At 40.6% G+C, this 25,301-nt stretch overlaps 1 protein-coding gene across 4 annotated transcripts in view; it reads right to left on the reverse strand.

Annotated features, from left to right (window-relative positions):
* The window catches only part of REPS1 (RALBP1 associated Eps domain containing 1), a 115,417-nt gene that overhangs the window by 10,662 nt on the left and 79,454 nt on the right, over positions 1–25,301 (reverse strand). For all 4 annotated transcript variants that reach the window (XM_073671340.1, XM_073671341.1, XM_073671339.1 and 1 more), the window contains 7 exons: positions 22,097–22,184; positions 18,508–18,600; positions 13,330–13,402; positions 11,127–11,245; positions 7,719–7,783; positions 4,344–4,523; positions 3,942–4,031 (listed from right to left, as the gene is read on the reverse strand). In XM_073671340.1, the coding sequence (XP_073527441.1) occupies positions 3,942–4,031; positions 4,344–4,523; positions 7,719–7,783; positions 11,127–11,245; positions 13,330–13,402; positions 18,508–18,600; positions 22,097–22,184 (708 nt within the window). The remainder of the gene's footprint in view (positions 1–3,941; positions 4,032–4,343; positions 4,524–7,718; positions 7,784–11,126; positions 11,246–13,329; positions 13,403–18,507; positions 18,601–22,096; positions 22,185–25,301) is intronic.

The raw sequence follows: 25,301 nt of genomic DNA on the forward strand, positions 1-25,301 counted from the left end.
GATCTGTGGAAATTTGAGACCACCTTAGGTAGAAATGAAGGGTCAAATTGGAAAATTAGACTATCTTCCAGGATTCTCAGGTAGGGTTCGTTGACCGAAAGGGCCTGTAGTTCACACACTCTTCTGGCTGTAGTTATTGCCACCAGGAAAGCCGTTTTCCAGGTCAGCCTGTCAAGTCTTATGGTTGATAAGGGCTCAAAGGGTGGAAGGGTTAACCCTTTCAGAACAATGTTAAGGTCCCAGGGGGGAACCAGGTCTGTTACTATAGGGTGGATGCGGGTGGCTGCTGTCATAAATCTTCTCACCCACTGATGTTCCGCTAGTCTTTGATCGAAGTATGAACTTAACGCCGCTACCAGGACCTTAAGAGTACTAGGTCTGACACCTTTATCCAGACCTTCTTGTAAAAAGTCTAGAATCTAAGCCACATCAGCCCTATGAGGGTCTGGGCGAGTGGCTGCACACCACCTTAAGAAGGTTTTCCAGATCTTATGGTAAATGGTGTTCATTACAGGTTTCCTGCTCTTCTGGAGAGTTTTGTTGACTTTCTCTGAGAGGCCTCTTGTCTGTAATATCAGGAATTCAGAAGGTTAGGTGTAGTCTCTCGGGATCCGGATGGTGAATCGGTCCCTGGAGATGGAGATCCTTGATGGGAGGAAGAATTAGAGGGCTCTCCACACCACACTCAGACTGGTTAATGTTCCGAACCAACTTCTTTTTGGCCAGCGAGGGGCCACTAGGATTACTCTGGTCCCTTCGGTCCTTATCTTCTGTAAGGTTTTTGAAAGGATAGGTAGTGGGGGAAAGGCATACACTAGTTTGAACTCCCATTTGTAAGCGAATGCGTTCACGCCCAGGCAAGGGCCGTTTGGATCCAGGAAGAAATATTGAGGTACTTTCGCGTTCTGGTGTCCGGCGAAGAGACCTACCTCTGGATAGCCCCATCTCTCAACTAACATCTGGAAGACGTCTGGGTTTAGGCTCCACTCTCCTCGATGAATCTTTGTTCTGCTTAAGAAGTCGGCCTGGATATTGACTGAACCTTTGATATGAAGAGCCGACAAGGATAGATGTTCTTCGGCCCAGGAGAATATTCTTGCTGAGATTGCTTTTACGCTTTCGTATCTTGTGCCCCCTTGATGATGAAGGTGGGCTACCGTGGTGATATTGTCTGAAAATATCTGAATGTGAGATTTCTGGACCAGAGGCTCTGCTGCTCTGAGGACTTCCTCTACGGCCTTAGTTCTCTGAAATTTGATGAGCGTTGGCTCACCTCTTTGGTCCATATACCCTGGAATAGCTCTTGGGAGACCATGGCTCCCCATCCCTTTTCGCTGGCATCCACCTTTATGGTTACCAGAGGATTCTGGATCCATGGTACTCCTCTGTTCAGATTTTTCCCATTCAGCCACCAGAATAGAGAAGTCCTTACTCATGGTGGTATAGGGATTCTCCTGTTCAGAGACCGTGGGGATCTGTCCCAATTCGCAAGGATGTGGGTCTGTAATGTTCGGGTATGCGCCCGAGCCCAGGCCACCATCTGAATACAGGATGTCATAGACCCGAGGACCGACATGGCGTCTCTTAATGATACTGATCTTCTGCTCTTTAGGACATTGATTTTTGCTTTTATCATGACCTGTTTTTGTTTGGGCAGGAATGACATCTGGCTGTGGGAATCCAATAGTACTCCTAGAAATGTTTTTGTCATGGAGGGAACCATCTCTGATTTTTTCTGGTTCACTAACCAGCCCAGAGACGATAGGATCTGAGTGGTCAACTGTAGATGTTCTCGGAGTACTGGTACTGAGGGCCCGATTAATAACAGGTCGTTGAGGTATGGTATTATTGAAATGTTCTGACCCCTGATATAAGACATCACTTCTGCCATGACTTTTGTAAATATTCGTGGGGCTGATGAAATTCCAAATGGGAGAACATTGAATTGATAGTGGACTATTTGATCCCCATGAGCCACTGCGAATCTTAGGAACCTCCTGTGAAGTGGATGTATGGGGATGTGGTAATATGCATCCTGGAGGTCGATTGTGGCCATGACATGGTCCTGTCCTATCAGGGGGAAAGTCGACCTGATGGATTCCATCTTGAATTGTTGGTAGTGGATATACTGATTCAGTGACCTTAGATTGATTATAACTCGGTGTGAGTCTGGAATAATGCCCTGTGCCTATCTCTCTTGTAGGAACCAGGGATATCACCCCTGAGGACAATAGGTCTGTAAGACTGGATATCAGGGTGGCCTGAAGACTCTGAGAGGAGAGCGGTGTTAACCTTATCCTCTCTGGAGGATAGGAGGAGAAATTTATTTTTACTCCGAACTCGACAACTCTCAGGACCCATGGGTCTAAGCAGATTTCTTTCCACTGAGTTAAGAGTTTTCTTTTCTTTTTTTTGAGGGTATGAGTTGCAGTTTTGAATGGCATCATTCACTTTACCATATAATATATTGAAACACAGGGAAAAAATTGCAAGTGTAATGAAATGGTGAAAAAATGCTATTCCACCATTGTATTATTTTTTTTTTTTTACGGCATTCATTGTCCTGTAAAAGTGACTTGGAAACGTGATTGTCCATATCAGTCTGGTTACGGAAATACCAAACATGCATCAATCTTTTTCTACATAAGCGATTTTTAAAAAAAAAATATTATATATTACACGTATGAGTACGCACGCATTAACACATAGTGGGAAAAATAAGTATTTGATACACTGCTGGTTTTGCAAGTTTTCCCACCTACACAGAATGGAGAAGTCTGTAATTTTTTATCGTAGGTACACTTCAAATATTAGAGACCGAATCTAAAAATTAAAACCATAAAATCACATAGTATGATTTTTACATAATTTGCATTTTATTGCATGAAATAAGTATTTGATACCATACAAAACAGAACTTAATATTTGGTTCCATAAACCTTTGTTTGCAATTACAGAGGTCAGACGTTTCCTGTAGTTCTTGACCAAGTTTGCACACACTGCAGCAGGGATTTTGGCCCACTCCTCCATACAGATCTTCTCCAGATCTTTCAGGTTATGGGGCTGTCGCTGGGCAACATGGAGTTTCAGCTCCAGTAAAGATTTTCTATTGGGATCAGGTCTGGAGACTGGATAGGCCACTCCAGGACCTTGAAATGGTTCTTATGGAGCCACTCCTTAGTTGCCCTTGCTGTGTGTTTCAGGTCATTGTCATGCTGGAAGACTCAACAATGACCCATGTTCAATGCTCTTTACTGAGGGAAGGAGGTTGGTGGTCAAAATCTATATAAAAAAAAATAAATCTATAAAATCTATAAAAAATACATGACCCTATCCATCCTCCCTTCAATACGATGCAGTCGTCCTGCCCCTTTGCAGAAAAGCATCCTAAAAGTATTAGATTTCCACCATCATACTTCACGGTTAGGAAGGTGTTCCCGGGGTTGTACTCATCCTTCATTATGAAAAGCGATCAGTGAGGTTTTATCCAGAATTTGTAATCATAAAATCTCTAACAGCTGAACAAGTGCTACTAATGCTAAATGTAGATGCTTTTCCCCTTGATTTATAAAAACATTATGATCCATTGTATCAGTCACAAAATGAAGATAGCCTATTATTGGAAAAAACCAAGACACGGACACTTGCTGAAATTATTAACAGAATTAATGAACACTGCATATCTGAAAGAGCTATTTCCCTTAGCCTAATAAATTCACAAGCTTTTTATTAATTGGAATGTATGGATTGACTCATCCTATAATGTCAATCCACTGACATAATTTCCTGTATGTATCGGACTCACAAAGTACAGAAATTTCCATGTGCCAACAATTGTTTTGTTTGATTCTTCCATAACTTTGTGATGAAGTTGTATTTTGGATTGCGGTATTTTTTTCATTAACCAATGAACCCCTGTGAAAGTACATACACATACTTACTGGATTTGCAGGGGCAGCAGCAACGGCTTTCTCTTCAACGCGTCCATTTACCTTGGCACTACGGATCCCATCAGCTGATGGCTTCTCAGCCTGTTAAGTAGATAAGGATACAATTATCCAACCAAACATTTTATTTATAATATAAATAACATTAAACAATTGTAGAGAAATGGTTGTCAGATTTACTGGACATTGAAGAACATGTAATACCAAATATCAAGAAACGCAGCTTTGAATAAAACACAATGTTAATATATTGCTCACACAAAAATCACATCACATTAGCCATCATGAATGGAATCTAGCAGCAGAATAAAATGCCTAGGTTATAAAATGGTTCTCTAGAACTGTGAAATACTTTGTTAAACCTTGCTCCCCTAATGAATTCTGAGGTCTCCACACCTGTACGACTTCTGGTTTCTCAGGATCCTCCGCTTGCTCTTCTGTCACACATGATGTAAATACTTCAAACTGACTGAAGTCTGCAAAATTTGGCTGCTCTGGAATTTGCTGAGGAGATGTACTTGAATGAGATACAAGACCCTCCGCATCCACTGAGCGGTGCACGTGTGAGCCAGATGTCTGTAAGGAATATGGACAAGGACATAATCAAGCAAAGCTTTGCATTCAATGCACTAGTAAAAACCCAGCAGCCTGGGTTGTATTTTTTATTTTTTTTTACCAGCCACTACACCGATGTCTCCACCTTGTGCCAGTCATTGCACTGGTTACCCATCCGCTACAGAGTACAATATAAACTTCTCTTTCACCCACAAAGCTCTCCATAATTCTGCACCACCATACAGCTCCTTCCTCATCTATCTGTCCATCACCCTATCCATGCCCGCTGTTTTGCAAATGATGCAAGACTAACATCCTCCGTAATTCGAACCTCTCACTTCTATCTCCAAGACTTTTCTTGTGCTACACCAGTTTTCTGGAATGCACTACTCCATACGATCCGATTAATATAAAGCCTTCGTGTTTTTAAAGCATGCTTAAAAATATCTCTCCTCAGACAGGCCTACCACCTCACTTCACGACTGAACTCTTCCCTGTTCCACCTTTCTAAATTTTCCTCAGAATCTGGTCCCTCCTATTCATCTGTCTTCACATCCTCCATGCATAAAATAGCACTGGGTAACTGTACTTAGATACTGAAAGATGACCGGTTCATGCAACTATATAAACCTCTATTGTAATGATGTACATGACAAGCACTTTTTACCTATTGTGTCCCCCCTATTTCCTTATAGGTTGTAAGCTTGCAGGCAGGGCCCTCACTCATTCTGTACCTGTTTGTTACTTGGTAATGTCTTAATTTTCTGTGCATGTCCTTGCTTAAAAGAGAATCAGTCAGCAGATTTTTACTATGCAAACTGAAGACAGCATGCTGTAGGGGTTAAAACACAGATTTAAGCGATGCCTCTTATCAAGCTCCATGCTGTTTGCTTGCAATGATTGTTTTAGAACTAGGAACTTAGGGCACAGCAGAACATGCCTCCTGGTCCAACACCCCCCCTCCTTTGATAGGCACCTCATTGTCTATGGACATTGTATATACAGAGCCTAGTATGCTAGGGTTAGCTTGCTCTGCTGTATTGCTAAAACTAAAAGCTCTGATTTTGTCAGACCTGCTGCATCCTGTAATCTAAGTGATACATTGGATTCAGCTTCTCTTTGCCTACATCATGGTACTCTCAGATGAAATAGAAAAAACCTGCTGACAGATTCCCTTTAAAAGGGACTGTCAGAACAGAATGACTTATCAAACCCGGTACAGGCGCTCCGTGCATCATGGCATGGCCAAACATTTAAATGCACTTTCTCACCGGCTTATTCTCTCTCTATAAATACCCTTTCCTCTGACTGCCAGCTCTGGCGTTATAGAGCCAGAGAAGGGCAGAGATAGATGGAAAACAAACAGGTGGAAAGGTGCAGTTAAATGTTTGGCCCAGCCATGATGCACAGAGCACCTGTACCTGTACCTGTACTCTGCCGAGAGACTTGCTTTAATAGTAAAGTGCTGCTGAATTATTAATAAACCCAACGAGATGCAATATGCTCATCATATAACTATAGTAGGCGCAAAATTCTTTATATATTTACCTTTACTTGATACTGTTCAGAAGATTTTAGTTGCGTAAACATCACCAAATATTTCCAATATACACATAACTAAATGAGGAGGTTGACGTACAATCAGGAGAAAAACTAAGTACACCCCCTTAATTCTATGGTTTTACATTTCAGAGCATTAAAAAAAAAAAAAAAAAAACACATCTGTCCTCAGAAGGCGTTAAAATGGGGTAAATACAACCTCAGATGAGCAACACATTACACTATCACTAATTAACAAAAACTAGGCCAAAAGGCAGGAGCAGTGTGTAAGAAATTAAAGGGACCACGTTATGGTGTACACGCAGTTCGATCTATGGACAGCATGGTATAGAGAAACAGAAGCTGAACATGTTTTCCACTTGTCAATCATTCTACAGGTGGAAAGATTGTTCACTCCAGATGGTTTTGAAATGGTCTTACAACCCTTCCCAGATTGATGAGCAAGCAACAATTGCTTTGCAGTGTTTACTCCTTGACATTGTGATAACAGATCTAAATGACCAGCAAACTGCCAAAACTTCAGCTCTTATAGAGGTGGTCACACTTGTTCATTAATTTTTCTATATTTCTGCCGAGAGTCATGTGAGGTCTTGTTTTTTTGCGGGACGAGTTCATGTTTTTATTGGTGCCACTTTTGGGCACATAACATTTTTTGATCGCTTTGAGGCAGAATGAACAAAAACGAGCAATTCAGGAATTGTTTTTGAGGTTTTTTTTATGCAGTTCTCCGTAAAAAGTGAGAAGACAGTTTTATTCTTCGGGTCAGTACAATTACAGCAATACTACATTTATATAATTTTTTTATGTTTTGATGCTTTTACACAAAAACTGTTTCATAGAGAAAAAAGAATTGTTTTTGCATTGTTTTATTCTGAGCTATAACCTTTTCATTCCTCTGCTGATGGAGCTGTATGGTGGCTTGTTCTTTGCAGGACAAGATGACGTTTTCACCAATACCATTTTTATTTCCATTCCACTTTTTGATAGTGTTTTATTACACTTTTTGTTTGGCAATATGTTTGGCAAGTATTTTTTTTACTTTTTTTACTTAGTCCCTCTATAGGACTTCAACTTTTATTTCTCTGATCACTGGGCTTATGCATTGCAATACAGATATACTGCAATGCGTGACACTTGTCAGCTTTACACTGTGGCAGAATGCCTGTTAGCTGGAAGATTTATATAAGGCGTCTTACAAAGTACTGTGACAAATACATAGCCCATTACAATTTTTAACCTGCCCTTATACTTCAGACTTGATTAAAATGGATCAGGAGTTCTCGCTCCATGTATAATTATTGGATGGCTGTAGTAGTACTTGATGTAAATGGTCATAATGACCTGCTCTATAATTATCTGACCTAAATAAAGATTTCCAATATCTGAGTAATCACAGTAATTATAGGGAGTTGCATTATTTTTATACAAATGGAGGTGGTATTTATCCTACATGATGGCCAAAACCAGAAGATGGTTTCTAACCAACTGTTCAACAACACAGTATGGGCACACCAAGTAAGAGGGCAGGACGAGTACTACAAACATGCTGGGTTATGATCAGTCTTTGTCATACGTTGTTTTTGAATGTTTTAATTTTAACAGTGTGTCTAAAAAAACCTGAAGACCCTAAAACCAGTAGTCTTTATTGTCACATACCTGAGTAGGTAAAGGCCGGGGAGGAACCGCAGGTGGATGTGTCACTGCAGCAGTCTGGGGCTGTCCTGTTATAAGAGAGAAGACAATAAGACCATGTACATGATCACACTTGCTTACAGTGTGGCATAGGACAGGATACAGAACAGCTTCCATCTCTTCCCACATTTACAGTGTTACAGTACATATACAGTGGTGTGAAAAAGTGTTTGCCCCCCCCTCCTGATTTCTTATTCTTTTGCATGTTTGTCACACTTAAATGTTTCAGATCACAAAACAAATTTAAATATTAGATAAAGATAACACAAGTAAATGCAAAATGCTGTTATTAAATAAAGGTCTTTATTATTAAGGGAAAAAGAAATCCAAACCTACAGGCCCTGTGTGAAAAAGTGATTGCCCCTCCCCATAAAATAAATTCACTACAGTTTATCACATCATTGAGAAGCCGGGTTCAATTTCCCTAGCCATGCAACCGGCATGGATTTATATAGTGTGACCGTAAAAGAATGGTAAAAAATAAATATATAATTACCTTCTGATGGCCTGCCGAAGTCCACGGTCGCGTGACCCGTCACATGACTAAATGACGTCACGGCAGGTCCTTTTCAGACCATCGCGAGCTGCCGGCAAGCCAGGACGCATCGGATAAAGACACCGGGGGCCATAAGAAGGCAAGTATAATATTTATTATTTTATTCTTTTTTTTACAGCTTCTATGGTACCCGGGTCCGGAGGAGAGTCTCCTCTTCTCCAAACCCGGGTACCATCTGCACATTGAAACGCATGGATTCTGCATGTACAGATGCAGTGATGTGGATTCCATGTGTTCCAATGCAAGTCAATGGCTGCGAAAGAACCACGCTTCCGCAAAATAATTGGTAGGCACAGCACATTCGGATTATCATTGGGGAACATGGCAGGCCTTCTACCAAGCGTTTTTTAATCATTCCTGCAGCGGAAATGCCGCTGCAGAAACGCTTAAAAAATGCACAGTGGGCACACAGCCTAAAAAAAATAATTATAATTAATATTGTGCCAAATTAATTTCACGTGAACTATCACATGATCTATCACAGGGGATCATGTGACATGTCACATGATACTGTGTGTGTGTGTGTGTGTGTGTGTGTGTGTGTGTGTGTGTGTGTGTGTGTGTGTGTGTGTGTGTGTGTGTGTGTGTGTGTGTGTGTGTGTGTGTGTGTCGCGCCTTCTAAACTGCCTGGGGCCCTAGCTACTCTTAATCCACCCCTGAGTACAGGACAGGAAAGGAAGCCTAACTAGCTAAATGACCTTTCTGATTATGTGATCAGTCACATGCCTGGAAGGAAAAATGTGCTAATGTATATACTATGTGTGTTTGTTTAGATAATGCAGTTGAGCTGAGTGTGTTGTAGATGAGCTGTGTTTGTTGATGTAGCAAGGCTGTGTGTGCACATGTAGAAGGGTTGTGTCTAGCAGAGCTGAGTGTGCGTGTACTGCACAAGCAGCAGTGTTGTGTATAATTGTGCACTGCAGACTGTGTACAGAATGTGCATGCTGTAAAGCGCGCAAGTCAAACGCAAACACACAGGGGGCCAAAATGAAAAACTTGGACAAAGCTGCGGGCCAACCAGTATACAGTATAATGGGCATCACAAAGTCCACCATACAGAATAATGGCTCCAAATAGGGGTGGTTGTTCTGGTGTTACTGCCCAAATATAAATCACTGTGCAGCCAGATTTGGCCCATGGGCCAGAGTTTGATGTGTATGCTGTAAAGCCATGTGTGTATAATACATATGGTGTAGACAATCACTAAACATAGAGCAATTATCTCCCTATTTTACCCTGATCTTGACCCCTCCATTTCTTTTCACCAACAGGGAAGTTTTATCTAGTAAGAAATAAGTTTACCATTTCTGCTGTCTAAACTTGGGGTGCGTCATCTAGTAAGGCAAGCCATAAAGTCCAAAACATTATATAATATCTATATAGATACAGATATATCTGTATCTATTAGATATCAGGCGTTGCACACTTACACATAAAATGGGTCTGCATTTAAATAAGGTGACATTCTCATGCGACAAGTTGTCCAGTGAGGCAGCTGCCAATGCTGCAGCACTTCTCCATAATATAGTGTGCGAGCAAAGAAAAAGAAAAATGTGAACGTGGTGGCAACTTCTCTTAGCACATAAGAATATCATGGAGGAGACCTCTTATCCTTGTGACATTCATTACTTTGGCGCTTCAACATAAAGGGAATCTGTAGGCTCAAACCTAACACGTCTATATGGGCATTTAGGTTATAGGAAGCAGAATAAAATGATACTTTGATATCTGTGATCATACGTCTTATTCCAGAAAAATCCATGTTTCTTTCATATATAAATGAGCTGTTCAGGGCTATGGGCCAGACATAGATCTCTGAGAATCTGCCTCCAGCTTGTTTTACATGAAGGTGGAGTTACCAGTGTGATGTGTAATGGCTGCTCTCCTGATCTCACTGCAGAGCTGTGTGTGATTATACCTGACACATCTGCAGGTTCCTCTCACCTTCCAGCTCACAGGTAGACAGGGTTATAATATTATTACAATACAGCAGAGCTGTGAGAGCTGCAGCAAATGTGTCTGTAAGAAGACAAAGTTCAGACCTCCTGTTCTGTGTTAGTTACACGTCTCACACTGGTAACTCTCCCTTTTATTTGAAAGAATCTATGGAGGCAGATTCTCAAGCAGATCAGTGTACAGAATAAAAGCCCTGAACAGCTCATTTACATACAAGACAAACATGGATATTTCTGGAATAAGACATCAGATCACAGATATCAAGGTAGCATTTTATTCAGCTTCCCATGACCATATAGATGGCTAAGGCTACGATCAGGCTATAGCAGCGCTTAGGGCTTCTCCACAACAGAAATTGACAATCTGCGGGTCGTAAACCCGCGCCACCGGTGAGTTTACGCGGCATCAAACAGAAGCATAGTGGGCATGGGATTTCTATAAATCTCATCCACTGTGCTAAAACTGTACAAAGCAGCGTTTTGGACAAAGGTTGAAAAAGAAAAAAAAAACAGTAGTTTGACAATAAATGGCTTCACCCAACCAATAACAAAAAAACTTTTTCTCCTCTCATGGTCATCATTCATATTCTCTGAAACAAGGCCAAGAAAGGAAAAATTCTGCCGGGGTATGTAAACTTTTGAGCACAACTGTACATTGCTAAAGAGATCGGAAGATGGACAATACTATTTTATCAAGAATTCCCTGACAAGAGCAGTATGAAATGTCTCTAAGCTATTAGTGCAGTCTTAAGGATTGCAGCAGTTCCGTTTTAGTTCACATTTACTGTTATTCTTACCAAAGGAAAAAAAATTACTATGAACTTTTTCTACATCCAGTTAGCAACTTGCAGAAGTCCTCACCTGTTGTAACTGCAAATGTTCTGTTCATATCTAAGGATGAGGAGCGAGAATGGGATGCATGTGGTCTTGGTGGAGGAGGTGGTGGTGCTGTGCTGTCTGGAGAAGTGCCAGAATGGGACCTACAATAAAAACAATGACACTTCAAACAAGAAAACACTTTAGAGTTAAGACAATCACAGTCACAGTAACTCACCATTAAAGTCACCTCGGCAATTTGTACATTTCTTGCTTCTATTTATGAGCGTTCATAACAGAAATGTTGCTCAATGTCCTAATGAACCAAGAAGCCACAAATCGAGCCCCAAACTAGTAACCAATGCTAAATAGATGCAAGACAACGGGAGGAGGGCTGCTGCATTTGCACACTGCAACCGACTCTGCATCATTGAAGTCATCTAGCTAAACTACATAGTAGGTGGAACAGACTTTACAGAGCCAAGTTGCCATAGAAACAAGTGTCTTTTAGGGCGTTGGTTAAATATCACATAGGACACAGGTAGAGAAATTATTTCAACATCTGATTCTTAGGCAACTCCTCTGTTTACTGGCTAAGAACATTGTGGCTTTTTTCTTGTTTTTTTTATGTGTGTTTTATTACTATACTTTCAACGTGAAACCAAGGTAGATGTTAGATTGAAGAAGTCAAAAGAAAAACCTGACCAACAGGTCCAAGGTAACCTTGTCGTGACTGTAGAGTGTGGGTTAGGAGGATACAGAAGATATGGTGTGGTTATTGAAATACAGAAATATGTGAGAAACTACCTACAAGATAACACATACTAGCAAGTCCAATAAAAGGAAAATATTAACCCATTGCTGACATGTGCCGTATACGGCACATGTCGGACCTCTCCCTTTTGTGCGGGCTCCGGCGATGAGCCCGCACCTTTCTGGGGACATGACAGCTGATCTGATCAGCTGTCATGTGCCACTAACATCCGCAGGTGGAATCACGATCCACCCGCCACAGTTAACATGCTAAATGCCGCAGTCAATCTCGGATAGCAACATTTAACAAGGCGATGCCAGAAGCTACCTAATTTAACTAATCCTGCCCATTGGCGCCCGTGTCACATGAAAGCGGGTTGCCGGTGGGTTGGCATGACAACTCGGGGTCTGCAGGAGACCCCGGCTGTTGTCATTGCCAGGAGGCTATGATCGCCGCCCAGCAGTCAGCGCTCATAGCCAGTGAGCATTTCTGCTACACACAGGTGATCTGATGATCGCAGCTTCTAGTCTCCCATGGAGACTATTGAAGCATGTGTAAAGTAAAAAAAAAACTTTTTAAAAATATAAAAAAATAAATAAAAGTTGAAATCACTCCCTTTTCACCCCATTCAAAAAAAAAAAACTAAAAAAATAAAAAATAATCACATAGGCTATGTGCCCACGATGCAAAAATGCTCCGGATTTTTCCCTGTGTGTTTCTGCATCTCCCTGGCAGAAAAAAAAACGCATGCGGATTGTACATGCGGATTGTACATGCGTTTTTCCTGCCAGGGACATGCGGATGTGAAGCGTTCTTCCCATGCATTTCCACATGCGGGTTGACAAGCGCTTTCCAAGCTATTTTAGCATCACTTGGAAAGTGCTTGTCAACTTGGTCACACTATATAAAACCATGCAACCGGCATGGATTTATATAGTGTGACCGTAAAAGAATGGTAAAAAATAAATATATACTTACCTTCTGATGGCCTGCCAACGTCAGCGGTCGCGTGACCCGTCACATGACTAGATGACGTCACCACAGGTCCTTTAGTCTACCGCGAGCTGCCGGCAAGCCGAGATAAGGACACCGGAGGCCATCAGAAGGTAAGTATAACAATTATTTTTTATTTTATTCTTTTTTTTTTTTTACAGGTACTATGGTACCTGGGTCCGGAGGAGATGCAGTGATGCGGATTACATGCGTTCCAATGCAAGTCAATGGCGGTGAAAACGCCGCGATTCCGCAAAATAATTGGTAGTGCTGTGTTTTTTTCCGCAATGATAATCCGCAGCGGAAATTTCCGCAGCATGTGCACAGCACATACGGATTATCATTGGGGAACATGGCAGACCTTCTACCAAGCGTTTTTTAAGCGTTTCTGCAGCGGAATTGTCGCTGCGGAAACGCTAAAAAAAAAGCACAGTGGGCACACAGCCATATACACATTCGGAAAAGGTGAACAAAAATAGAACAAAAAGAACTAGTACTCACCGTTGCCTTGTAGCCACACTTCCAATCTCTTCAGGATCAGAGTTATAACTATCTGAACTGCTATAACCATCTGCTGCAGAATCATAACAAATATATTATTTCACACCATGCAGCGGTAGAAATAGATTAATATTATACAAAGTAGCATATGTGCTAAGTGTGAACATACTCTAACAGTAATACTACTGCACTGCTCAGCAAGGTTAAAGGGAACCTGTCACCATAAAAATGCCATCCAATCTGCAGGTACAATGTTATAGAGCAGGGGGAGCTGAGTAGATTGATAAACAGTCAGGTCCAGAAATATTGGACAGTGACAATTTTCGAGATGTGGGCTCTGCATGCCACTATTTATTTAAAATGAAACAACTGAGACAGAATTGAAGTGTAGAATTTCAGGCTTAATTAAAGGGGTTGAACAAAAATATTCTGTGAAATGTTTAAGAATTGCAACCATTTTTCTACAAAGCCGCCTCTTTTCAGGGGCTCAGAGCTAATTGGACAAATTAACTTTACCATAAGTAATATGTTCAATTTAAACACTTTGTAAAGAATCCTTTGCAGGCAATTACTGTCTGGAGCCTGGAAGTCACCAAACGCTGGGTTTCCTCCTTTCTGCTGCTCGGTCAGATCTTTACTGTAGTTGTTGCTTGTTTGTGGAAATTTCTGCGTTAAGTTTTGTCTTAATCATGTGAAATGCATGTTCATTGGGGTTAACATCTGGTGATTGACTCTGCCATTGCAGAATACTCCACTTCTTTGCCTTAAAAAACAAAACAAAAAAAAAAAACCAAGAAAAACACACTCCCAGGTTGATTTCGCAGTATATATTGGGTCATTGTCCATCTGCACTGTGAAGTGCTGTCCAATCAACCTTGCTGCATTTGGTTGAATCGGAGTAGAAAACATAGCCCTTATAGACTTTAGAATTCATCCGATTGCTTCTGTCTTCAGTCACATCATCAATAAACATTGGTGACCCAGTGCCACTGGAAGCCATGAAAGCTCATGACATCACACTGCCTCCACCACGTTTTACAGAGGATGTGGTGTGCTTTGGATCATGAGCCATCCCATTCTCCATATCATTCTGGTACAGGTTAATCTTTGTTTCCTCTGTCCAAAAGAATGCTTTTCCAGAACTGGGCTTTCTTCTTTAGATGTTTTTGGCAAAGTCTAATCTGCCCTTTCTATTTTTAAGGCTGCTAAATGGTTTGTAAATTGAGCTGAACCCTCTGTATTTGCTCTTATGAAGTCTTCTCTTTATAGTAGACTTAGATACTGAAACACCTACTTCCTGGAGAGTGTGCTTCATTTGGGTGGATGTTGTGAAGGGGTTTTTATTCACTATACAAAAAGGATTCTACGATCATCCACCACAGTTGGCTTCTGTGGACATCAAGGCCTTCTTGAGGTCCCAAACTCACCGATGCACTTTTTTTGCAGAATGTATTAAACTGTTGAATTGGCCACTCCTAACATTTCTGCTATGATTGATTTCTTTATTTTCAGCCCAATGATGGTCTGTTACTCTTCCACTGAGAGTTTTATTGACCACATGATGAGGGTTCACAGCAACAGCTTCCAAATGCAAATGCTACACCTGTAATCAGCTCCACTCTTTTTTCTGCTTAACTGATGGATTAACAAGGGAATAACCCATGCAGCCCATTATAGAGCTTTTGAGATAATTATCTAACTACTTTTGGCCCCTTTAAAAAGAGGCAGCTACATATTAAAGAGCTGTAATTCTTTACTCCTTACTCCAATTAGGATGTGAATTCTCTCAAATTAAAGCTGAGAGTCTGCACTTTAAGCCCATATTGATTATATAACACTGTCTTGAATATGTTTTAGTAAACCGCTAAAAAGCCAAAACTTGTGCCGCTGTGCAAATATTTCTGGACCTACCTGTATAGTTTTGTGAGAAAAGATTCAGTAGAACCTGTTGTTTTTTTTTTTTTATCATGTAAACCTCTTTATGGGACTGACAGCTTTCCTTGTATGAGAGTCCATCCAGAGATAGCTGTCCATAGGGCTGCCCATTGGACAGAAAGTCCCAGAAGGCAAGAGTTTAAATGATAAAACACAGGCTCTACTTAATCTTCTCTCACAAAACTATGTATCAATATCCCGGGGGTAACGTTTGTCCTTGTGGAGAGTGACATTCCAAGCCTGGCATGCAACTGTGAGGAGACTTAAACCTCGCAATGTTCCTCTGGGAAATTAAATATGCAAAGTGCCTCTTCAAAGAGGAAGAAAACTAGAACTCTATTGCCACCTATTGAAAATAGCAATCCTAAAAGTCAATATCGACTCTTTAATGAGCCTTTCCAGATTACTTAGGATAAAAGCCAATTTGCACACACTGTTTTGGGGTGCTGTCCCTTATCAGTGTAGATGTGAGATCACCCAGCCGCACCAGATCTCACACTTTCCAATAGGTGGCACTAGAGTTTGTCTTCTTCCTCTCTGAAGAAACCATTTGCATTATCTACCCATCTATCGGCACAGCGCCCTGTGTTCTAGAACATGATGCCTGCAAATTGGACTGCATTTTCATGGTCTCAGGTTCCCTTTAGTAATGTGCCTGACAGTTGATGGCTTCCAATAACAACCTGCAGAGCCTGTGATGCAGATCTGTGAGGTAATACAATGTGCTACTGGGGATCATTGCAAAATCAGGGAAACATTGTTTAGACTCAGTTTTTCAACTTTAGATGGACTAAAGCCAATACTTATATGGTGCATGCAGCTAAGGAGAGATGCCAGGAGCTTCCGGAAACTGTAGTTTCCCAGTAGAAAGAGGCAGTCCCATGACCGGGTCAAGTTCTTACCCTTTCTGCTCTCTAAGACTAAGGCACTAATAGGAGGCAAGGGTTGCAACTAAGTAGAAGCAAAAAAACAACTCTAACGCAAGAAAAAAAAAACACCAAAAATTTACATCGTCACATGTGAGAAAGTGTGAGCATATTGTAAGAGGATGAGGACCAACTGTCAGGACTCGAAACATTATGCAGCAAATGTTAATGGTTATTGAGGAATACTTCTGTAAAGGGGACACCTGTGGGGACATTTCTTTTTCTTACTTATAGGAAACCGGTCACGTCCTTTATTGCTATTAAACTGCCCCCAGTGATTGTTCGTGACGCACAATGCGGTGACGTAGGGAGCAGTGACAAGAACGAATGCCAATACGATGGGCATGGAGAGTTTCAAAACGCATTTGACTGATTGTGACTGAAAAGTTAGAGCTGCCCACCCCTATGACTGAAACAGAAGGTATGTGGGGCACTCAGAGTAAAAAGTGATTTTTGCGCCAAATACTGGGACGTTTTGCTTGAGATAAATATATGTTAGTGACGCACTGTGCATCACTAACAAGACATTGGGGGCAGTTTAATAGCAATAAAGGACATGACAGGTTTCCTTTAAATTCATACAATTAGGGCTAAAAAATAAATTTTTGTAATTGAATTTCATTAAAAAAAATGTTACACAGTATTGCCTCCTATAGCCGCTGTATTACACCGTCTATTGCTGGCTACAGAATGAGTTAATGGGGTCGGCCACATTATCTTTATTTTATCAGATGTGTTGAGGACATGATTTCATGGCTCTTACTATTATATACATATGACAGGTTCTCCTCCTGCTCTTGTTAATGCAGATTTCCTCAGACTGCACAGCTTCTCCTGTCCATACAATGGCTGCTGGTGGAGGAGCAAGTGACCAGACCTGTCCATCAGTCCCCTCCAATGGAAAACCTTACATGAGAAAACTGCTTTTCTATTGGACTAGGCTGATGGACAGGTCTGGTCACTTGCTCCTCCACCAGCAGCCATTGTATGGACAGGAGAAGCTGTGCAGTCTATGAGGAAATCTGTACTAAGAAGAGCAGGAGGAGAACCTGTCATACATACCTATAAGTATACATACCTATAATAAGTGTCAGAAAATCCAGAAGTAAGAATAAAAACAGCGCTTCCATTAAGATAGGAAAAATAAAATACCAGGTGCATAAAGCTGCATATAAGAATGAACCATCTGCCTTTGTGCTTCAGTAAATGTATTAATACGAGAGGGGGTACTATGCGCTAATATGCCCAAATGGTGGTGATTTTAATGAGCGTTCAAATGCGAGATATTTTACAGCTACAATATATCGAACTACCGGTGTATGTGAGGATCCACAGTTGAACCATGTGAATTTCCTTGTATGGATACCAGGTAGCCATTAAAAGAACCTCTATAGATTTAATGTGTCGGTGTGTGCTGTTAGTGCTTAAACAGGATCGAAGCCGCATTGTCTGTAGTGTTCACAGCGTTTCGGCCGGTCACGCTTGTTTGACCACCATATGAAAAAACTGCGGTCCTAAGCGTTCGTGACGTCAATAGCTATGGCCAAATTTAAAAAAACTATCTGTACATTTAGCGATACTGGGAAATTAATCAATATCAATACTAGTTTATAAAAGACTGCTATCTGCCCTGGAACAGTAATCCCTGAGGAAGGAGGACAGTATCTCTGAAACGCATAGGATTAGTGGAGAATCTTTATTGCCCACAGAATAGCCCATAGCTAGTGAAGTCGGGAACGCTCAGGGCAGAAGCTTTTTTCATACTGGGTTCAAACAAGTGTTACCACTACGGCAATGAGGCTTCAATCCTGTTTAAGCACTAACAGCACACACCGACACATTAAATCTATAGAGGTTCTTTTAACCGCTACCTGGTATCCCATACAAGGAAATTCGCATGGTTCAACCATGGATGCTCACATATACAGGTAGTTTGATATATTGTAGCTGTTAACTATCTGGTATTTGAACTCATTATAAACACCTCCATTTTGGCATATTAGAGTATAGTACTGATTCTTTAATAAAGTGTCAGAAAATCATGTCCTTAACACATGTTAAAAAAAAAAGGTAATGTGGTCAACATCGCAAACTCAGTCTGCACTGTATTTCAATCAAATACAAAAAAAAAATAAAAAATTAAAATTTTGGTTCATAATTACAGTACTTTTTAACCAGCATACAGAAAATATAAATGATAGATCATGTCAGGTCAAAAGGTTTAAAATCTGTTTTCTTGCACTAAACAGACTTACATTTCAAAATCAAAAGGATAGTATGATGTATAAAAGACACTAGTCATCAAGTCACAACTTACCAACTGGGTTCCCAGGAACAAATTTAACAGATGAGCTTTCCTCTGGAAGTTCTTGAGGCTTTACATTTATAGGACTTGTGGGGTTGGCAGAATCTAGAAAAATGCAGATAGACCGAACGAGTAAATAGCATGAAAAGTTTTAGGAGTTGGTCATCATTAAAGAAAAATCTATGGTTCCTTCCTACAGTGTGGGACGTTCCGTTTTCACCATCTGTGCGTGTTTTTTTTTTTTTTTTATCAGCATCCGTGTGTATGTTTTTTTTCAATCAGAGTATCATGCGTGTGCACATTTGTGGCATCCGTGTGCCACGTACCACAATATAATGCAGTCAAGAAATTACTGATTTTTAAGTGTTAAAGATGTGCAAAGATAATAGCTAGATAGATAATAGATAGATGATAGAAAGCTTTAAAACAGTGTTTCTCAACTCCAATCCTCAAGGCCCACCAACAGGTCATGTTTTCAGGATTTCCTTAGTATTGCTCAAGTGATGGGATTATTGCCTGTGCAATACTAAGGAAATCCTGAAAACGTGACCTGTTGGTGGGTCTTGAGGACTGGAGTTGAGAACCACTGCTTTAAAAGCTATTACACCAAACAAATAAATAAAAAAAAAATTACGTGGGGTCCCACCTATTTTTTGAAGCCGGTAAAGCAGACAGCTGTAAGCTGATATTATCAGGCTGGGAAATTCCATGGTTATATTGAGCCCTTGCCAGCCTAAAAATACTAGCCCTCAGCTGCCCCAGAAGTGGAGCATAATACATGAGATATGATAAACACCTCTCCATTGCTAACATCAGGGTTTGATGCCAGCTGTGTTTTTGGAATATTCAAAGCTGACATCAACCCCAAAAACCATTACCCCAATTGCCAAAGCACCAGGGCAGTTGGGAAGAGCCAAGGAGAAGCACCAGAATTAGAGGATCTTTTGTGATGTTCCACTTCTGGGGCGGCTGCGGGCTGGTATTTTTGGGCTGAGAAGGGCCCAAAGATCAGGGACCTTCCCAGCCTGATAATATTAGCTCACAGCTGTCTGCTTTACATTTTCTGGTTTAAAAAAAAAATAGAGGGGACCTCACATTGTTTTTTTTTCATTTATTTATTTGGCTTAATAGAAAGCTCTACAAGCAAACTATCATCTTTATTATATTTAACACTTAAAAATCAGTAATTTCTTGAATGCATTAAATGCGGTATGTGTCACACAGACTGCACACAGTTGTCATCCGTGTGCGGTACGTGTTTAAATGGACCCATAGACTTGTATTGGTCCATGTGATCCATGCTGCCAGAAAAAAAACGTGTGTGTGTGTGTGTGTGTGTGTGTGTGTGTGTGTGTGTGTGTGTGTGTGTGTGTGTGTGTGTGTGTGTGTGTGTGTGTGTGTGTGTCCGATACGTGTGAAAAACGAACGCCACATGTCTAGGGGTCCCCTAGAAGAAGGCACAGCGCCGAAAAGAGCGTAGGGTTGATGATAACTGGACTGGCATACAAATAGATACATATGTGAGTATTATTATATCTGTATTAACTTTTGAGTGCTAAATGAAATTGTTTATCTATTAATTATGCACTGTGCACCTTAGCATTCTATGGAGCTCTGTTGTTCTATGTGCTTACAGCTGGGTTAGGGCATGGGTTTGATATACCCATACCTCTGTTGGCTCCATATATGGATTTGTCCTACTAGGTGATCGGACAGTTTTCTGGTATTTCTATTATAGCTTACTATCAATGTACTTATGCCACTTTTCATTACATATGTCTTTTTAAAATTTTGTATTTATAAATAAAAAAAGTGTGATTTGTTTGCATAATATTGTTCTCATACGTCATATTCCCTATCAGTATGTCTTTGGAGTGTGGGAGGGAACTGAAGAACCCGGAGTAAACCCACGGAAACACGGGGAGAACATACAAGCTCATTACAGATGTTGTCCTTGATGGGATTTGAACCCAGGACCCCAGCGCTGCAAAGCAACAGTGCGAACACTGAGCCACCAAGCTGCCCATAGTTCTCTTGCAATGCATAAATTTGTTTAGAGGTTGTAGAAGCAAATGTAAAAAATAAATAAATTGGCATTTAACATAAAGCTTTAGATTTTTTCATAGTTTTGTACTTCATGACAAGAAAAAATCGAGAATAAAAAAAGTGGCCAACAAGAACACTGCTAAGGTCCTATTCACACGAAGGGTGATCAAGAGTGACAGTAGATTGGATAGCCTCGGACTGATCACTGCCAAAACAAAGTCAATGAGCCAATTCACACGTGTGATTTTCTGCACAGACCGAGAAAAATCATAATGGGTCTGCGAAAAGAGGAATGCGATAAGAAGCAAAATAGATACAGCTAGGTGGGTCAGGGGGTTCATTTTCAAAGTGTTATTCACAAAAAATAAAAAGTTATCCCCAATCCATTGGATAGGTGATAACTTGCTGACTGTGGGTGGCCTGACCGCTGGAACTCCCCCCAGCAATCCTGAGATCAAGATTTTGGAAAAACAAGAACAGAGTGCTGCAACTCCATAAAGAGTGGAGCAGAGGTGTGCACACATAGCCCCCATTCATTGCTTAAAGGGAGTGCCGAAGATCTGTACTCTGAACACTCAGACAATGAATGGAGGAGAGGAGGCCGCACATATATCTCTCATCTACAGTATGTTCAAGAGGGGTCTGCAAAGTACAAACGGTCAGACCCGCAGTGATCAGCAATTTATCACCTATACGATGGATAAGGCATAACTTGAATTATTGGGAAAAACTCTTTTCAACAAGTTAGTTACAATCTGATAAGCCTTAAGAGGTTGAATATATGCAACAAATTCTGTCACTGGATATAACGGTCATAAAACATCCTCCTTCCATCCCTTCAAAGCGCACCTGTCACCAGGATAGTGTATGTAGTTTACGGAGCACAGTCAGGTGGGCGACATTACACTGATTAATATGATACCTTGGTTGATTAAATCCGTCCTCTGATTCTTGTGTAATCTTTACTTTCAGTTTGGAGATAATGATATGCTCATGCTCCGGGGCGTCCTGTGGGGGGCGCTCTATCTGGTGCTCTGCTTACATATTCATCTGTATGCTCTTATGACAGCTCACTGTGTCTTCAGTGACCTGCCTCCTATTTTACATAACGCATCTAGTAGTGCGGGGTTAGGTAAAATAGGAGGCAGGTCAGTGAAGGATCAGTGATTTGTCATAAGAGCATACAGATGAATATGTAAGCAAAGCATCAGATAGAGCGCCCCCCACAGGCCGCTCCGAATCACAAACATGTCATTATCTCCAAACTGAAAGTAAAGATTACACAAGAATCACAGGATGGATTTCATCAACCAAGGTATCATTTTAATCAGTGTAATGTCACCCACCTGACAGTGTATGTGGTTTACGGGGCACAATCCTGCTGACAGGTGCGCTTTAAATGTTGTATCGCAAAACATGTATGGAAAAAGTCAAGACGCATTGATGGAAATTACAGAAACACAAAAATGATACCATAAAGCAATTAAAGAAAATGGTTTTTGTAGTAAACATTAAGGCGTTTGGGAAAGTGTAACATCATATGAAGGTCTCTCACCGCTTCCAGTTCTTTTAAGCTCCATTTCCTGCAGGTGAATTTTACTTGGTGTCATCCGGATTGGGACTGGATGGACTATAGCGGTATCCTGTCAATAAAAGGAAGAGCTCTTAAATTGTGAAAATACAGAAAGAACAAAAGAGTAAAATGATTCAAGAGCTTCCTTATTCTGATGGCCAGTGGACAATATATTACAAGAATGCTGCCACTGATCATAACTAGTTATATATAATGTGAGTGCGTGTGTTTGTGTATGCGCGCGTGTATCTATAGCGGCTGAAATAAGTATTGAACGTCACCAATGTTTATAGGTATATAAATTTCTAAAGGTTTCTCAAAAGATGTCGATAACAACCCATCCAATCCACACAGGCAAAGAAATGAAACCATAGATGTCCATAAATTAAATTGTGTAATCATGAGAAATGACACAGGGGAAAAAAAAAAAAGCATTGAGCACGCTTACTGAAATGTATTTAATACTTTGTACAAAAGCCTTTGTTGGTGAGGACAGCTTCAAGACTCCTCATACATGGAGAAACTAGTCGCACACATTGCTTAGATGTGATTTTGGCTCATGCTTCCACACAAACACTCTTCAAATCCTAAGGGTTCTGTCAGCTTCTTCTATGAACTCTGAGCTTTAGTTCCTTCCATACATTTTATATTGGATTTAGGTCAGGTGATTGTCTGGACCACTCTAGCAGCTTTGTTTTTTTTTTCTCTTAAACAAATTGAGAAAGTTTCCTTGGCTGTATGTTTTTTGATCTTTGTCTTGCTATAATGTCCACCCTCGTTTCATCATCATCCTGGTAGATGGCAGTGGATTTTTATCAAGAAGGTCTTGGTACATTAGTCCATTCATCCTTCCATTAATAATATGAAGTTTACCAATGCTGAAAAACAGCCCCATACCATGATATTCCCACCTCCAAACTTCACTGTTGGTATGGTGTTTTTGTGGTGATATGCAGTGTCTTTTGGTCTCCAAACATGGTGTATATTATGGTATCCAAAGAGTTACATTTTGGTCTCATCTGACCAGACTATATTATCCCAGTATTTCACAGGCTTATGTAAATGTTGAGCACTTGAACATGCTTTTTGTTCAGCAATGGAATATGGCGTGGTAAGTATGAAGTGCATGGAGGATGAGTGCATTACTTATTGTTTTCTTTAAAACAATTGTACCTACAGGTCTTTATGTAGCTCTCCACAGGTGGTCCTTGGCTCTTGGATAACTCTTCTGATAATTGTTTTCACTTGTCTGTCTGAAATCTTTCAGGGAGGATCTGGTCGTGGCCAGACTATGGTAAACTGATGTGTTTTCCACTTCCGGATTATGGCCTTAACAGTGCTCACTGGAACCTTCAGTAGTTTAGAAATTCTTCTATAACCAATGACATCAGTATGTTTTGAAACAATAAGGTTGCGAAGGTCTTGAGACGCTCACTGGTTTTACCCATCATGAGATGTTTCTTGTTTGGAACCTTGGCAATGAGACACCTTTTTATAGGCCATCATTTAAACTAGCTGATATTTTTCACTAAGTGGCAGGATTGCTTTCTAATTACTGATAGATTTCAGCTGGTGTCATGATTTTTCATGGATTTTTGCACCTTTTTCTTCATATTTTCAGTAATTTTTCACTGTGTCATCTCTCATTACAAATAAATTAAGTTATGGACATCTATGGTTTTATTTCTTTGCTTGTGTGGATTGGTTGGGTTGTTACCAACATTGACATTTTATGTCAATAGCACCTTTAAGCCAGAGTTACATTAAAGTGTAGTTACATTAAAGTATGGCATCCGATGCGAGATGTTAATGACCTGGCTCCAGCTCTGCTACAGGATAGAGCTGAGCGTCGGTGCTCCGATCCTCTTGCATGAGAGGATAGCAGCACAGCTGCGGAGGAGACAGAGAAATTAATTTCTCCATCTCCTCCATTGCCGGCATCCGAGGGAATCGCACTGCATTCAGGTGGTATCCGACTGCAGTGTGATATTTCACATGCACACATAGACTTATATAGGTGTGTGTGATCAGAATTTCGCATGCAATCGCAGCATGCTGCGTTTTTTTCCCGTCTGATCTCGATCCAATCTAAAAAAAACCCCAAAAACCCGCATATGAACACACCATCATAAATTAACATTGGACTGAAGGCAATCCGATTTTTTATCAGATTGCATTCGTCCGGTTACATCGCAAGTGGGAGCGAGCCCTTAGAAATATATTTACGGTACTTAGAAAATTGGTGACGTCTTCAATACTTATTTAACCAGCTGTGTGTATATATGTATAATATACATGTGTGTGTCGGTTTGTATATATGTATATTATTTGGAAATTGCATGTTATTTTCTCAAAAGTAAAGTGTGCACAAGAAAAAGATACACTGACCAATCAAATGTGATCACACACATGCCACAAGTTTTTGGCCATTGTTGGGATGATGGAATGGCAAAGCATGTCAAGCACTAAACAAATCAGGTAAACTAAATGTATATTTCTAACAAAAAAGGTTTATAATTTTTAGATAAAAATTCAAACCCCTTTTTCCAGCATTAAATCTTCCGAACCTGTTAAGATTGAGCAACAAAATGCTCCCGCTTAACTCTTGCACTGTGTTATACAAAGCCATAATGGTGCCCATAAAAGTGTACATGGTGGATTTCATATGTAGAAGGGCTTTTGTTCCTCTTCACTTTAGTACAAACCTAACTGAAAATAAGTTGTTGGAAACTCTCAACAACAATGGTTTTTGGAATCTCTCACTCCAGAGCCTGAAGGCAAGGCTCTGTACCAATAGCAGGTGATAAAGGGTACAAGGAGGTGGTAAAGGACTCCATACAGGTACTCTAAGCTTAGGCTTACTGTAAGGGTGCATTCAGATGTCCGTACAAATTGGTCCGAGATCAGACTGCAATTCTCAGATTGGCCGCGGACATTATGAAGCTTTCACGTTCAGGTCGGGAGACCCGAGGCCAGTCTGAGCATTGCGGGTATATTATACTGAATCTTTTCCAACAAAACTATATGTCAACCTGCTCAGCTCATTCTGCCTGTAGATTTCACAAAATTTTCAATGCAACAGGTTCTCTTTAACTGACACATAAGTGCCTGTATACATTAGCTGAAATGTCACGTAGACACGTATAGCAGAAATGGTTTTGGTTCACGGCAGCATAATGAAATAAAT

The sequence above is a fragment of the Phyllobates terribilis genome, unplaced genomic scaffold (assembly GCF_046119375.1).
Source record: "Phyllobates terribilis strain yellow unplaced genomic scaffold, ASM4611937v1 Scaffold_3__8_contigs__length_932513732, whole genome shotgun sequence".
NCBI lineage: Eukaryota > Metazoa > Chordata > Amphibia > Anura > Dendrobatidae > Phyllobates > Phyllobates terribilis.